We start from the raw sequence: 15,187 nt of genomic DNA, 5'->3' as shown, positions 1-15,187 counted from the left end.
ACAGTATAGGAGTGCTTTAAGACCAAAACAGCAACACTTTGTACAAAATCAACCAAGGCTGAAACATTTAATTGGATTAATCCTGATTAAATGATTATCGTAATAATCCTCAACTAATTAGGTAATGATTAATCGTTAACTTGAGAACATAGACTCTACAACATGCCTTCAGCTAAAAGAGCACCCACACAAAGAAGTTATTACATGAAAATTGTAAAAAAAAATATATTTTGCATTCAAGATGAAAAACCTTTTTTTACTCATTAACATGCTTTACCAAGTCGACATGGACGACAGTTTTAAAAATTCTGTTTAAAATCTTCTTAAAGGAACCTTCTGCCATCTGATTATCAATTAAAAGGAGAATCAACAGATTCATCAATTAACTAAATAGGCGTTAGTTGCAGCGCTAAAAGCAAATCAGTCTTTGCTTATCTTAACAAAAACACAAACCACTGCAAATATTAAAGCTCTAAATCAATGTTTAGCTTGAGTGTGTTTATCTGCAGCACGGTCAATATGATAGTGTTTTTTTAAATTAAACTTTAGTTAAACAATCATCTTTTTTCCCCTTTACAATATTATTTATATGGTCTGAGTGCAGATGCTTGTTAAGTTTTCTCTTTCACCCAAGCTGGTCCAAAGAGGGAACTAAACGATTGCTTTAGGCCTCCCTGCCAGCAGAGGGTCCAACAAATCACTTAACTCACAGACAATGTAGATCTTAAGACTTCCATAGATACGGTTGCCTAGATTAAGCTACTTTTAACTATTATTTAAAAGAATTGCATGTGGAGGAATATCTGCATGGCTAGTTAATTTTATATTCTAATAGGTTATTAGTTTAATCTATTCTGTTGTACAGACTTATATGCATGTACACTGTACATATATATAAGTCTTGAAAGAGTACTTCTCTCAAGCAACAACAAAGAACACAAAAAACATGGCTGTAGCAACACAAGACAGTTACGCAAATTAAGTTCTCTTGAACATTAACTTAATGGTTTCTTTGATATGATCTTTAAGTAAAGTTTATTCTTTAATATAGTCAATTTATCTGTCAGTTGATCTTTAAGTAAAGCATGAACACAGCAGATGGGTGGTGGTCATAACTGGAAGTTAAAGCCTCAGTTAAGGCCTTCATATATTCACAGGATGGTTCATATCTTTCCTGTCAGTCAACAAAAACCCCATGTTAGGGAGGCAGGGCTTACAACAGGCTTTTCTGGTAAAAACTGTGTAAAAAAAAAAAACAGGTAACAGCTCCAACAAGAAGAAAGGAATAAAAAAAAAAAACCCTGAGGTTAAACTTTCGTTCTCTGTCAACAAAATTTTTTAATTTGTTTGGAACTGGATGTTTGAATAACTTAAAGACTCTGGTCAGGTCAAATATATTCTCCACATTTCCTCTTCAGGGTTTCCATCGATGCTAATCGCGGCAAAATTACTGATTAAGGCTCATATCCATTTTGATGGAGAAATGTACTGTTTGGTCATTCCTGTCTGATATATATATATATATATATATATATATATATATATATATATATATATATATATATATATATATATATATATATATATATAATTATACTGCTGTATATAGAGGGATGAGATTTATATAGGTCATAACAAAATCTAAATTGTGCTTTTGAAAGCTTTCTTCAAACTGTGACTGATTTTCCACAAACTGTAGCTTTATTTACGTTAATATATACATAAATTTTAAGATATCACTACAAGAATGTGCTGATGTGCTAAGTTGGCAAACTAGATCATTTTGAAGCCCAACCATTAGCCTAAGTTAATTTCTTTAGCATTAGATACTATGCTGAAGCCAGAGAACAACCGTCAATCCCTTTTACTCGTTCTGAAAAATAAATATTATAAAAGGCTGTGTTGTACAGTTTAGACTAGAGGTACTTTAAACTTCTGACCATTCTTATTATGAACTATTGTGTATGTAAACAAATAAATGAAACTTTGAACAGAACAATAGAATGAGCTGAAACACAGGGTATTCAATTTTAACCTCACATGCTAGAAAAATAAATATTTATTAGATCTGTCCTTATTTAAATTTTTAATGTTTCATTCTTTCTGTTTTAAAATGACTTTGATTCAATCTATGCCTCAGACTGTCCAGTAATCAGTTTCAGGAGACTGTTTAAAGCTACCACCAATTAGAAAGTGTGCAAAGAAGTCATTAGTTTGCACTTTGATTCAGCCTTTGAAATGGGACCCGTTTAATGATTTTATTCTGTTTTTGTTTTTTTTATTGCTGCACCTTTATATTTAACTACCACCCAGTTTGAATATAGTAGTTGCTCATCCCAGAATAAAACAACAAATACAAATCAGGAGGCAGATGAAGCACACTTCCACATGCTTCTTGCTTATACGCACAGTCGCAAATCTGAGAAACACAGCCTGCAGGATAAGAGGACAACAACACAAACTCTCCCTCCTCCACAGATGAACCGGCAGACAGCACAGGGAAGCGAGGGATTCCACAGATATGATTTAATTAAGAGAGGAAGTCTGAAATCAGGTAAACTTTCAGTTTCCTTGCATGAATAAAAAAAGAACAAAAAAATGACTCTTCATATATTAACCTAGTGACAAAACTCAGTTATCAAACTCCAGGTTAGGTTTGCATTCAGAGGTACTTACCATGGCACATAGGGCCCCTGGTCAGGCCTGCTGTGTGTGCCCCAGCATCAACTCTCACCGTGCTTTCATAGGAATCAGCACACATGGATTTCCTTCCTATTTACACCTGACACACATGCCACAGCATGTCAGCATCTTCCCTTTAAAAGCACATATATAGTCTTACAAAGAGCGGAGGAGATTCTGCGGTCCCCACGACAATGAAAACACTGATCACAGCAGAAAAAGAACCTGGCTCTCCATGGCTGCCGCAGCACGCTTCTGTGTCGCCTGCTTTCTGCCCTCTGTCTGGTTCTCTCGCTCTCACACTCACAATCAGGTGGCGCAGTGAGCGGGCTCTTCTTGCTGCCCTCCGTCACTATGACAACTGGGTGAGACAAGAGTCTGATCGGAAAGGCAGAGCGGCTCGGAGATGCTCTTCCATTCTCGCACGCACTGCTTCTTCTGACGCCTGGTCTGCAAAAAATCTCTCTGATCCCAGTGAGTCAGTTAGCAGAACGGGAAACGTCACTCTGCTCGGCGCGCACTTCTGTTCCGACCAAATGGTGTGTCGGCATGTTGTGCACCGCATTCCCTCACTTACTAACCTGGTGTTTATGCCAGAAACTTCTTTCTGATCTTTTTATTAATATTTAAATTGGCCGTACTGACACAGGTATTCATCAACCGATAATCAAAATAAATCCACCTTGACTGATGATATATGGAAAACATATTTTTTCTTTGTAGTTATTAAAACTGGACGTAATTAGAAAATTCTCTTATGCATTGTCTTTGGTCCATTAAAAACTGTAATTCATGCCAAAAACTCTGTTTATAAATAGCCTACAATATCTCATCATTGTAATATGAAACTAGATATGCAAGCTAACTATTTATCTGCAAGTATAAATACAAATGGTGCACAGTTATTACATCATCCAAGTCGGTTTTAAGTTTTTTTGGAATCTGAGTATACTATTTTTTTGATGAGAGCACAATTTTGTTTTATTACGCTGTAGCTTTTTTTTAGTGACTCCTCCAAATTTCTGTATTCATATTTTAACCTTAACTTCTACAATCTTCAACCTGCCTGTCAGTTTTCTGGATATATTTTTTTATTTTAATACAAGACAAATAAAGATTTCTTTTAATACAGAAATGGAAAAATGTCCATGTGCTGTATATTATCCGGTTTCAATACACAGTCAGGAAATATTTGCAGGAATTACTAGAGAGATGCCGCCTGTCATCTTTGAAAATACAATAATGTCACAGTTTCAAAACCAGCTGTTGTTACCTGATGTCCTGCTGGAAAATGGAACCAGCATCTCTATGAACTTTAATGATAGATATCGTCTCAAGGGGCCTGTAATCTCTGCTATTGAACATGCATCTTTTAATACCACACTTTTTCCTTTCCACTTAACTTTCCCATCAATATGCTTACGCCACTTTCTTTGAAAGTGGACATGTTAGTTTACTAATGGAGGTGTTAATAACCATCTGCTGGAGGAACGGTGAACTTCAAATGTTTTTTAATGCATCAAATTTTTTGGTTGAAAAATCCTTTTTAAATTACCAGGGATACTCATCAAAATTACAAGTAAACGTAAAATTTTATGTATAATGAACATATTTCATATATGGGGGGAGTGATGGCCTGGTTGGTTAGAGCAGTCCACTTGTGCTCTGAAAAGGTTGCTAGTACCCGGTTTCAATCCCCACAGCCTCCACTCTGGCTCCCTAAGCAAGCCCCTTAACCCCACACTGCTCCCCGGGCGCCGCACAATGGCAGCCCACTGCTTCCCAAGGGGGATGGGTTAAATGCACAGGTACATTTCTCCAGTGTGAGATCAATAAGGTTCAATTATGAGTTTGAACTGATCTACTGAACTGAAATACAATTTTTGAACAGATTGTAATCAGTTGAGCTGTACCTAAATGCATTGGTAAATAAATTGACTGTCTTAAGATTTTGTTTTTATTTTCTGTTGAATTCAAAACCCCAACTTCTAAAAATCAACCTGCAGCAAATTTTACATTCATTCTAGATTCTAGGTCAAAATCTGGTACATTTAATCTTTAAATAAAAATTCCACTAATGAGTTGGCATGAATTACAGAACATTGAAATAAGTAGACAAACTCTGAAAGAAAAAAGGAAATCTGTATCAGCATGAAAATCCGTGCTTCTCTACCTACAACAGAACTTTTAAAGTTGAAGTTTAAATGCATTCATGCATTTTTGTGCAAAATAACCAAAACAAAGTAACCTTAACACCTCATATAAACAGTAAAAATATACAATGTAATATTTATTGTTGCCTTTATAAAAAGAATCCACAGTAGAGCTTTTCCATCATGCCTTCGGTTCTGCTTTGTTTTGCAGCTAAAAGAAACCGCGCCATTGCCCTACATTAGGCCCTCTCCCTTCGTCTGTACTCTTCCTGCGTCATCATCTGCAGCTGTATGCCAGGCAAGAGAGGACGGGGCAAAGAGAAAGATGGTAGAACACTAAGGACTGAAGCATAAGCAGGCCGAAATAATAACAGGAAAGCTAATCATAAAAGTGGGCTTTCAATAAGCAGTACAATGAGAAAACACTAATCCAATCCCACACAAGGAGGCTCAAAAAAGTCACTTTTGTTAAAACCATCAACACCTACACTTTAAACTAATTCGTGGATTTTGAGGGGTATTAAAATTAATATATTCTGCCCCTTGAATCAATTTGCAATCAACAAAAGTAATGACTAACTCATCTAAAAAGCCACAACAAACAATTCATCAACCTGAGAGCCCAACATGTACAAGAGCAAAAGCATTCCTCTCATCAAACTCCTCCGGCCACAAATACTTGAAACAAAAGTTCCTTTGAAAAAGTTCAATATTTGTTTTAATAGAGAAAACAAAACGGTACACATCCATAAGTGTTTACCTTACGTTTACCTCCTCCAGCGCCATCCACAGTTTCACTCTGCACTGCCTGGGCTGGAAGTGTGCAAGTGAACTGAAAACAAGGCAGCACTGAAGGCGCACATGCACACACACAAAAATCACACGCAGGTAATGAAGCATGCAGGAGCTGATCCACCGGCGGAGCTAACAGTCTACTCATCACCTCGTTCCACACCATTACAGCACCACAATGGGGCGGATTTTCACTGCTGCTGCGGCTCTGACTGCGCTGATGATGTTCCTTCTGTTCCCTTTTTCAGCACACATCCAAGCCTGTCTATCTGCACAATACATCCAAACTCAAAAGTTAGCTTTCAAACTATCTATTTCAGTATTTTTACTGTCAATCCTAAGTGGCAAATGAGGTAAAAATGACAAATATAACTCAAAGGAGACTGATTTTCTTTTCCCCTGAAAAGATCTACAGAACCAACTGAGAAAACAACATGGTGATTAATCCAGATTATTCTTTGACAAAACGAACAAAAAAACGATTCTGTAGAGCTTTTCTTTTGAACCTTGCTGACCTGTTTTTACTGCCATTTATTGCCATCATCCCACAATCCTTGTTTCTCAAGAACTAACAGCAGTAGGTAATGGAGAAATGAGAAAAATGAGGACCACCATGGAGGGAAAACCCAAGAGCATAATTTGCGGGACCCTCAGGTGAGTCATGGAAGAGGACGTTTGGTTTCGGGTCACTGCGTGCAACCAGGGGTAATTTGAACAACTATGCTCAAAGTGAAGCGGTGTGTTTAGGTTTTTAAGTCCTCCTGGGTGCGGCATCGCTTGTGATCTTCATCTGATCTCATAATTCTAGAGCAATGGAACAGAAAATCTGTAAATGTACTAGTACTAAAAAATGTAAATGTACTAAATGTACTACCCGTGACCCATTTTACATTTTGTCATATTATAGCCACAGGGTTCAGTTTATTCTATCGAGATTTTATGTGATTAAACAGCACCAAATTTAGTATAAACATCAAGTGGAAGGAAAATAAGTTTTTTTTTAATCTAAGATATGTGGTTTACATTTGTTTTAAACCCCTTTTTAATATAATATCACTAAATAAAATTCAGCACAACAATTCAGCTGTTCCGGTGAAGGATTCAGTTTTGGAGGAAAACAGTAGTGAACCAACAAAAGCCTTTTGTGGCGAATACCTGCACCAGATCAAACTAAAACTGAACTTCCTGCCATACAAACAAACTGCTACCTGCGATGGGAAACTAACAGTGTGCATCGCCATCCCCACTGTTAAACATGGTGGAAGCATCATTATGCCTTTCATCAGCACAAATACCAGAACTTTTTAGTTATTTGCGGTTAAAAATATATATATTTATAGTGTTTTATGTTTTGCAAATGCAGAAAAGTACAAATGCAAATTTAAAAACTAACAATATAAAAAACATTTGTTTATATACAAGGAAGACCAAAGTTACAGCTGCCTTAAAGAGACCAGATGCCTTCTTATGAAAGACGACAGAATGGCAATGATAACACAGAGCATGTTCTGGTCTCGCTGTGGAAGTGAAGACAGCAGCTGATTGTGTTACCCAACAAAGGAATCTATAAAAAACAATCTAACAAACACACAGTCTTAATGCAGCAGGACCGTCATGAGCGTGCTGCTTTCAGCCATGCATTATGCAGAGTAGCTGCAACATGTGGCTTTACCCCAAAGCTACTCTCTCTTTAGTTCACAGAGAATCGTACTTAAATATAATCATAGCTCTTCTGTTAACCGAATCTGTTTGAGCAATTTTTTTCACATCTTAAAAAACGTATAAAAAATTATAAAGTAACATTAACAAGGAAAATTTAACTTGACTGTTTTTGTTTCAATCTCTTTACATGTTTTCTCCTATTTCATGTCTTGAACTAGATGGTCTTGTGCGTTCATTAAAGAGCACAGGGTCATCATAAGCTTGTCTCATGCTTCACCCCGACACTATATATTTTAAATTTCTCAAAACATGTTCCCAATATCTCTACCTTTCTTATTTCAGCGTTTCAAGGCTTGTCTTTTCCTTTGTACTTTCCCTTTTTTAGATTTTCACACAGTTGACCTGAAATTTAGTCATACAATTTAATCATTTCAAACCAAGAAGAAAAAAAAAATGTTATTCAGTTTAATTATATTTGAAAACAACTATCACTTAATTTTCTGCAACTAATAAAAGTGTATAGAGAATGTAAATACCTTTAAATTCAATTTCTTTAGGAATGAGCATTGTTCCCCATGGTATCCTCTCTTCTTTAGCACAGTCACCAGTCTATGTCTGAGAGGGCTACGAAATTAGGTTGAACACCTGTTTTAAGGACCATTGCTGTGTTTTTTTGCCATGACCTCGACAAAATCTTTATCCATGCTGCGCATTACAGGAAGGTTTTAAGGGTATTTGCAGGAGAAACAAGCCCAAAGCATCACATATCCCTCAATGAACTTACCCTGAAACATACATAGAATAAAGAATTCTCCTGCATATTTTATGTCACACTGGACACTTTTGTGTGTTTACAGCTGAACAGATACATTTAGTTGAAATTTCAGAAAAAGGACAGTTTCAGTACAGAAACTTTTTTTCAGTTGTAATGTTAAGAAAGTGAAGGGTTTATAATGTCTAACAGTAAGTATAGAGACTTAAGGACTTCAATATGTCACTCTCTAACAGTTCCCCAATGCTTAGCTTTGGAGATATCACCCTGTCTGCATGTGGTGGCAAGATGAATCGGGATCTTTAACTCTGCATAGTGGCTAAAAAAAAAAATAATAAAAAAAATGGGCCACAGTCTCATCCCATATTTATACCCCAGAGGAACATACAGTCATCAATTACTTAGAAGTGTGTTAAAATGAAGTATAAATAGAATACTTATTTGATTAAACATATATTTAAAGAGTTTGTTGTTACTGCCAATAAGTGGACCTTTTGGAATATCATTTAATTCAATTCAGTTTATTTATATAGCGCCAATTCACAACACATGTCATGTCAAATTACTTTACAATTTAACCAGATCATACAGTCAAATTGATTCAAAGTTTTCTATCTAAAGAAAACCAGTTGATTGCATCGACTTATGACTCAAAGGCAATCTCTCACACTAAATGCTGGTTTATGCTCAGAAACCAGGTCGTCTGTGTGTGTCGCAGTGAACGCAAATGTGCCCCACACCCCCTCCGCAGACACTCTGGTGCGCCTCTCCAAAATTGTAGGTGACCGCAGAAAGGAGGCCTCTGAATGGTCAATTTGTGAATAGTGAATTTCTCCGCTGTGAGATCAATAAAGCTCATCTGATCTAATCTAATCTAATCTAATCAAATCTACATCCGCTCTACACTATGCATATTTCCTGTTTGGTACCTTACCGGCTTGTTTTGTTTGTATGACCGCCATTGTGGAAAGCGACTCGTGAAGATGGACCAGCTAGAAGAGCGAGGGACCTTGGGTCCCTTGTTCCACCTGGATCCCCTCTCTTTTTCACCCTCATTTCCCTCTGTTGTGGCACAAACTTGCCCCCACTGCCTCACCACATCTGCCATATCTAGACCCACAGCTAGTTTGTGATTGTCCCTCTTGCGTCGTGGCATTGAATAATATAGCGCAGACCACGCTTCAAAATTGGGCATAAATCAAAAATATCTATGTCATACCTCTCGACAAGCTCATTGCAACACACTGCTGCGGGGGAATATAACCAGCCCTTAAGCATGCATGTAGCGAGAGTGGAGAGGAACTAAGAAAATACTACACTTATTAGACATACCATTATCACTAAAGGAGGCAGAGGAACGACTGAACATCTAAACACAGAGAGCAGGACAGAGGACTTGGAAAAATAGTCAAGGGAGGGAAAGAGAGAAGCCATAGCTATGCTAAGCTAGTGCTAGCCTAGGCTAGTTCCTCATTACTACCAGAAATCAACCGCGTGAAAGTGACAAGCGCTCAGTAGAGAAGTGAAGCAGAAATCGTTCAGTTTTAAAGTGCTTCTGGACAGTTAAAGTTACTTAGATACAGATATATTACAGAAAAAAAGAACTTAATTCAGACGGATACAGCCTGCACAACTAAACAGTAAAAACAGGAAGTAAACACGATACGTCTCACTAACAACAGCAGTAGCCCCCATTAAAATGACTATTTCTTAACAAGACTGAAATTAAACAATAGATCTTTCCAAATTTTTTGAGAATCTGATTATTTGTACAAATTCTTTTTACTTTGAGTCACTATAAATATGGTTGGCTCTCTAGCATTAAAAAATAGCTTTGCACTATAAGATAAAACACTCCACATGATCTGATATGATTTCAATGAGTATTTTCTTACACTCAGCCAAAGCAATACCACTAATATCCCAAATAACACTGCAGGTGTCTAATGTAAGGAAACATCTGTAACGCAAGCTGCTAAGTTTAATTAATGAGTGACGAGTTCACAAACACCCTTATAGTTTCAGCAGATGCAAAGTGTTATAATTACTGTTGTGCACATTGAATCACTCAAAACAGACTGCAAGAGCAATTAGCTAAGCACAATGCCACATGTACATTTACAGATGAGTCTTTTTAAAAGTAATCTTTACTGATAAGAACTTAATCATGACAAAATAAATATTATTTTGTGTCTTAGGCTGAACTGCTAATACCAAAAATTAGGGGCTCGCTTCAGTAATCAGAGACTTACAGCACAAACACTGAGCTGATAGAGAAGAGGAGACCAGAACACCCATCTGAAGCTTCTATTGTGTTCATAAAAGGCATAATTATCATGCATAAATGGGCAGGAAGAAAGGAAACAAGGCGCCTGTCATTTTTACATTTACTCTGTCAGACTACAGACGTCTCAACGAACGAAAGTAAAGGTTATAAACAAACTATTTACAGAGATGATTGCAATCAAGACAGAAATAGAAGAATAATGGAGAAAGGAAGAGAGAAGGAGAAAAAAAACAAACAGATAAATCAGCAAAATATGCATGAAACAGCAGGTTTCAGGGACCGGAGAAAACTGAGCAGATAAGACTGCGTGCTCTGAATGAAATGGATCCTTTTTCAGGAAGAAAATGAGGTTGGATTAGAAAAAAGTGGGCAGAAAGATTACACCCAGGCAATCTAATTCGCACACAAAAGATCCTGACCAGATTAGGGAATAAACTTTGTGAATACAGGATAGAGCTAGACTATCTATCCTCTGCTGTTGCCTAGGTTACCTCCTGTAGTGGGCGAGGAGCGCTAACAAGGATGGCCCTGAGAGGAAAGAAAAACAAAATCATGGAGGAGAAAAAATGAAAAAGGTTTTCAAAAGAATGTTTTTATCTTATTTTTTGGAACTGCGTGAAACATCTTCCTCAACTAAATATGAAATGAAATAAAACACAGTGAGTTCTACCAAATTGAGAAAATAAGCATTTTATCTCATTTTCCAATATAGCCTTATAATATGCTCAAATGTATAATAGTTTTAAAGAATGAATAATAAAGACTCTGATGCTGGAAGAAAATGTTGGAAATGAATTAATGAGGCAAGTCAAATTTAGAACGTAAAGCTCATAAATATTAGCTGGGATTGGGACATGTTCTTTTAGAGTGCTGTTTTTATTCCAACCATCACATGTATTAACTTAGATTATAGCAATGTAAATGCTCTGTCTAATATCATAAATCACCAAAAAAAAGTGGTTATGTGATCTGGCAGAAACAGCCACAGCCACTCTACATCATTTAAGTAGTGGTAATATGGTGAGAGTCTGCAGTCTACAGTGCTCTAACTAAAGGAAGAATAATACAAACATTTTGAATTCTTAAAAAAGGAACAATATCTATATCTATCTGCAAACTAGGGATGTTCCAATCCGATATCAACACTGGAAATCACTGGAACCTATTGGTTAATAATTTATTGTTAACAACACTTTTTTTCTCATACCTATTGCTGACTATTGTTCTTTCAGTGATCAAGTCTTTTCTGTCATTCCACACTACTAAAATAAGTAATAGAAGTATTTTAGATTCATGCTGATGTAGTATTGGGTCCATATCTCTATCGTATTGGAAATCATAAGTTGTGTCTGGACATCACTTCTGAAAAATCCATGTGGCAACCAATTCTCTACATTAGCTGCAGTGGGTAATGTGCAAAACAGCTAAACTGTAAACACGTGGGGAGTCTCTAATTTTGCAAGAATATAGTCTATTTCAACTTTATGTCTTAGTTTTGATCCATCTTTTAAATATCTTATTCAAATTACCATTAAGTTGCCAATGTACGTAATTACCACTGTACCACCCTCTATAGTCCCATCTCCTTATTAAGTGTCAGCATATATATCAGATAAGCTGATATATGTGCTTTGCAATGTTTCTTTACAGCATAAACAGCTGCTAAATGTGTGCTGAGGCCCGTGCCACAAAGCGGGCTCCATGTAGCAACATTACCTCCAGTCTATCCAGTTGAACCTATCCACAACAGTGGTAATCAGGATCAGTGCGTCACAAAGCTGGTTATCAACTCCCTAACTCAATCCAGCTTGAAGTAATCATGAATCTGTGACGGCAGCAAACCAATCTCTATCATGAGGAACAAAAAACTAATCTTACCGAAACACAAAGACAAAAAAAACAGTCTCAATGGAAAGTCAAACACGGTGGCGGCATGAAAGAGACGCCAAAGGATTGCTAGGCAAGGCAAGGCAAGGCAAGGGAAATTTATTTGTATAGCACAATTCAGTACAAAGACAATGCAAAGTGCTTTACACGATTAAAATATAGGAAAATAAAAGAGAATCAAAGCAAGTAGGAAAAAAAAAAGAAAAAAAACCAAAACAAAAAATGCAGAATCCAACAATGACGTCTTTACCAACTTCTGTCAACCCTCTTGACTTTATAGGTCCCGGACTTATTTATTTCAAACACAACATTGTTTTTTCAAATCACAAGATCCCTCATCTTGACACAATACGATACCCACAAGATCCCTGACCTTGACATCACAACATCCCTGACCTTGACACAATATGGCACCCACAACATCCCTGACCTTGACACAATATGGCACCCACAAGATCCCTGACCTTGACACAATATGGTACCCACAAGATCCCTGATCTTGACACAGTGTAACAGCCAAAAATGCAGAAACAAAAAAGAATATTAAAAACAGTTGGACTAAAGAAAATAAAAAGTTGAACTAATAATGTATTGGTTGAATTGTTCAACTAGAACAGTCGAAGGCAATCTGCGTTAATGAGAATGTTACACATCAATGACATTTAACAGACTGAATCCCAATCACTGTCCTGCAGGTTAGAGGATTTAGAAGCAGATAAAAATAAAACCCTAAAGCATGGTTTCATCAGGTTAGCTGGACTTTTAATTCAATAATGTTTGGGCTACAATTAAGCTGAGAGCTAATGCCTCGATTGCATCATATCAATATAAAAAGTGATCAGTCTGAGTGAAATTGTCCCCATTTCTGAGCTATGTCCTCAAATACAGCCCTAAATATAAAGATCCCATATCATGCAACATTATAAATATTTTGCAACAGTCATATGTGTCCTGAAGCCTGTGTATGAGATTCCAAATTAAAAACACTCCTTTCACCTTTATCACTGCCTTTCTCTTAGCCAATGTGTGCTCAAAATGCTCTGTGTGAAAAGCATTCCTCTTATGATGTCATAAGGGGAAATAAGCAGTCCAGAGCGGTCTGTAGCAGCCCATCGGTCGAGCTCCAGCCTTCATCTTATGTTTTATTCCCTGCTCCTATACTATCTTTATGAAGTCTGACTGTTTGTCATGGTTGCGGGTTGTGGGGGCGCACCTGAGAGGAACTTTTCAGCACAAACAGCAAAAACATGCTTAGGTTGTTAAATGTTGCAGAATTCTACTTAAATGAAACGTTTTGCATTTCTGTTTCAGTCCTACAGACTATTTTTCTCTCCATGATCAATGTCCCATTTCTCATCCATAAAAAATGTATATATATTTTTTGGTTTTTTTTTTTACCTCTGCCAAGAAGGTTATGTTTTAGGACAGGTTGTCTGAAAAGTTATGGATCAATTATGTTGAAACTTTTATCAGAGGTTGGTGATGCTCAAGATCCAGATTACAATCTGGATACAGGAATTTCTTTAAAAGATTCTCTAAAATTGTGAGACAGAGATATTATTTGGAACAAGTGGTTCTCCACTAAACCAGAGGATGGCAGTCCTGACTATTGACAGCCTCAGAATCGGACTCAAAATGTGCAGAGGTATTTTACTGATGACAAAAACAAAGCCTTTATTTTGACAATATTTTGTTTAACTTTTTCTCCGCTCTGAATTGAATTTGGTCTTCGATGAAAGGGCACTTCACTGTTTCCCAACAGGTGATTGGCTGCTGAGTGGAGCCTTTTCTAGGATACAGACCAATTCTGAAAGCTAGCTTACAATGGAGTACGTTTGCCCTTCAGAGCACGTTACCATGGTGATTAGCCTAGATAAGAATGTATCCAGCATTGTGGTACCAGAAAAGTCAGGGTTGAACCTAAAGTTGTCTTGCTAACCCAGTAGTCCTGCTTGCAGGTACAGGCTTCAAGTGCATTTATCATCTCTTTAGCAATTTTCACAATGTCAACATTACAAAGGTCCCTAAAGATGCATTATTTGGAAGATTATATGATGTTAAATTCATTTCTATTTTCCCTCTAAAAAAAACGTGTCCAGTTAGATGTATTCTGTTTGAGACGTTAATTTATTATACAATGACTGATATACTAAAGCTAAAAGAGACTGATAGGAGTAACGTGATTATGCGAAATATAAACTCAGAAAATAGTGGGAAATATTCAACAACAAATCCAGTTTTGTCTAGTATTCTGCAATTCAAAACCACAGGTCAAATATATCTAATGTTCATATGTTATGAAGAAGCAGTTTTGGGGCATAAATCCTGTGGAATAAATTACCTTGGTCATGTACAATCTGCAACGCAGTCATTAGTATTCAGGCTGCCTCTCTGTTGATGCAGCATCACAGGCCCAAATAACAACAGCAGAAGCAGCAGTTTACACTGCTGTACTCATTTGGACATTTATTATTAGTGATCATTCTAAAAGAGTTTTGAACACAAAGCTGCAGGACACAGGAACGTGATTAAACTTGCTGTAGTATTTGTTTAGTAAATCCAGTCCCCAAACAAAGAAAGTTTAGCAAATAGGCTAAACAACTAAGAGATAAAAATGCAATACTTAAAATCTGATGACTCTCACATGACAGCATATACGCACACAGATCCCTGCCGCAAAGATGAGGACCACCACCACCCAGACCCACTCTGCAGATAATGCAGCCGAGAACTTTAATCCTTCTGCATCAGATCCCTCTTCACAATTATTTCCAAGACTGAACTCTCCTCGGGACGTAATGAACGTCCTGCAGCTTTAGCTCACACACCTTAATGAGCCATTTGCAGCAGCAGAGTTAGAGAGGAGCCCATTGTTCAAAGAAACATGTCTCATGATCCGCATATGAAAAAACAGCCGACTGCATAATCTCTACAGGATCAAAGCCGATGTGG

General features: G+C 37.0%; 1 protein-coding gene across 2 annotated transcripts in view; it reads right to left on the bottom strand.

Annotated features, from left to right (window-relative positions):
• prkar1b (protein kinase, cAMP-dependent, regulatory, type I, beta) overlaps positions 1-15,187 on the bottom strand; it is a 90,846-nt gene that overhangs the window by 69,551 nt on the left and 6,108 nt on the right. Inside the window, exon 1 of one of the 2 annotated variants that reach the window (XM_038270088.1) lies at positions 2,677-3,093. The exons of the other annotated variant lie outside the window; for it this stretch is intronic. Within the exon in view, the coding sequence (XP_038126016.1) occupies positions 2,677-2,679 (3 nt within the window). The 5' untranslated portion in view covers positions 2,680-3,093. Of the gene's footprint in view, positions 1-2,676; positions 3,094-15,187 lie in introns of those variants that run through there. 2 annotated transcript variants of the gene reach the window in all.

The sequence above is a fragment of the Cyprinodon tularosa genome, unplaced genomic scaffold, assembly GCF_016077235.1.
Source record: "Cyprinodon tularosa strain WSP-4 unplaced genomic scaffold, ASM1607723v1 ctg75, whole genome shotgun sequence".
Taxonomy (NCBI): Eukaryota; Metazoa; Chordata; class Actinopteri; order Cyprinodontiformes; family Cyprinodontidae; genus Cyprinodon; species Cyprinodon tularosa.
The sequence above is the reverse complement of the archived record's forward strand: the minus strand, read 5'-3'. Positions and strand labels throughout refer to the sequence as shown.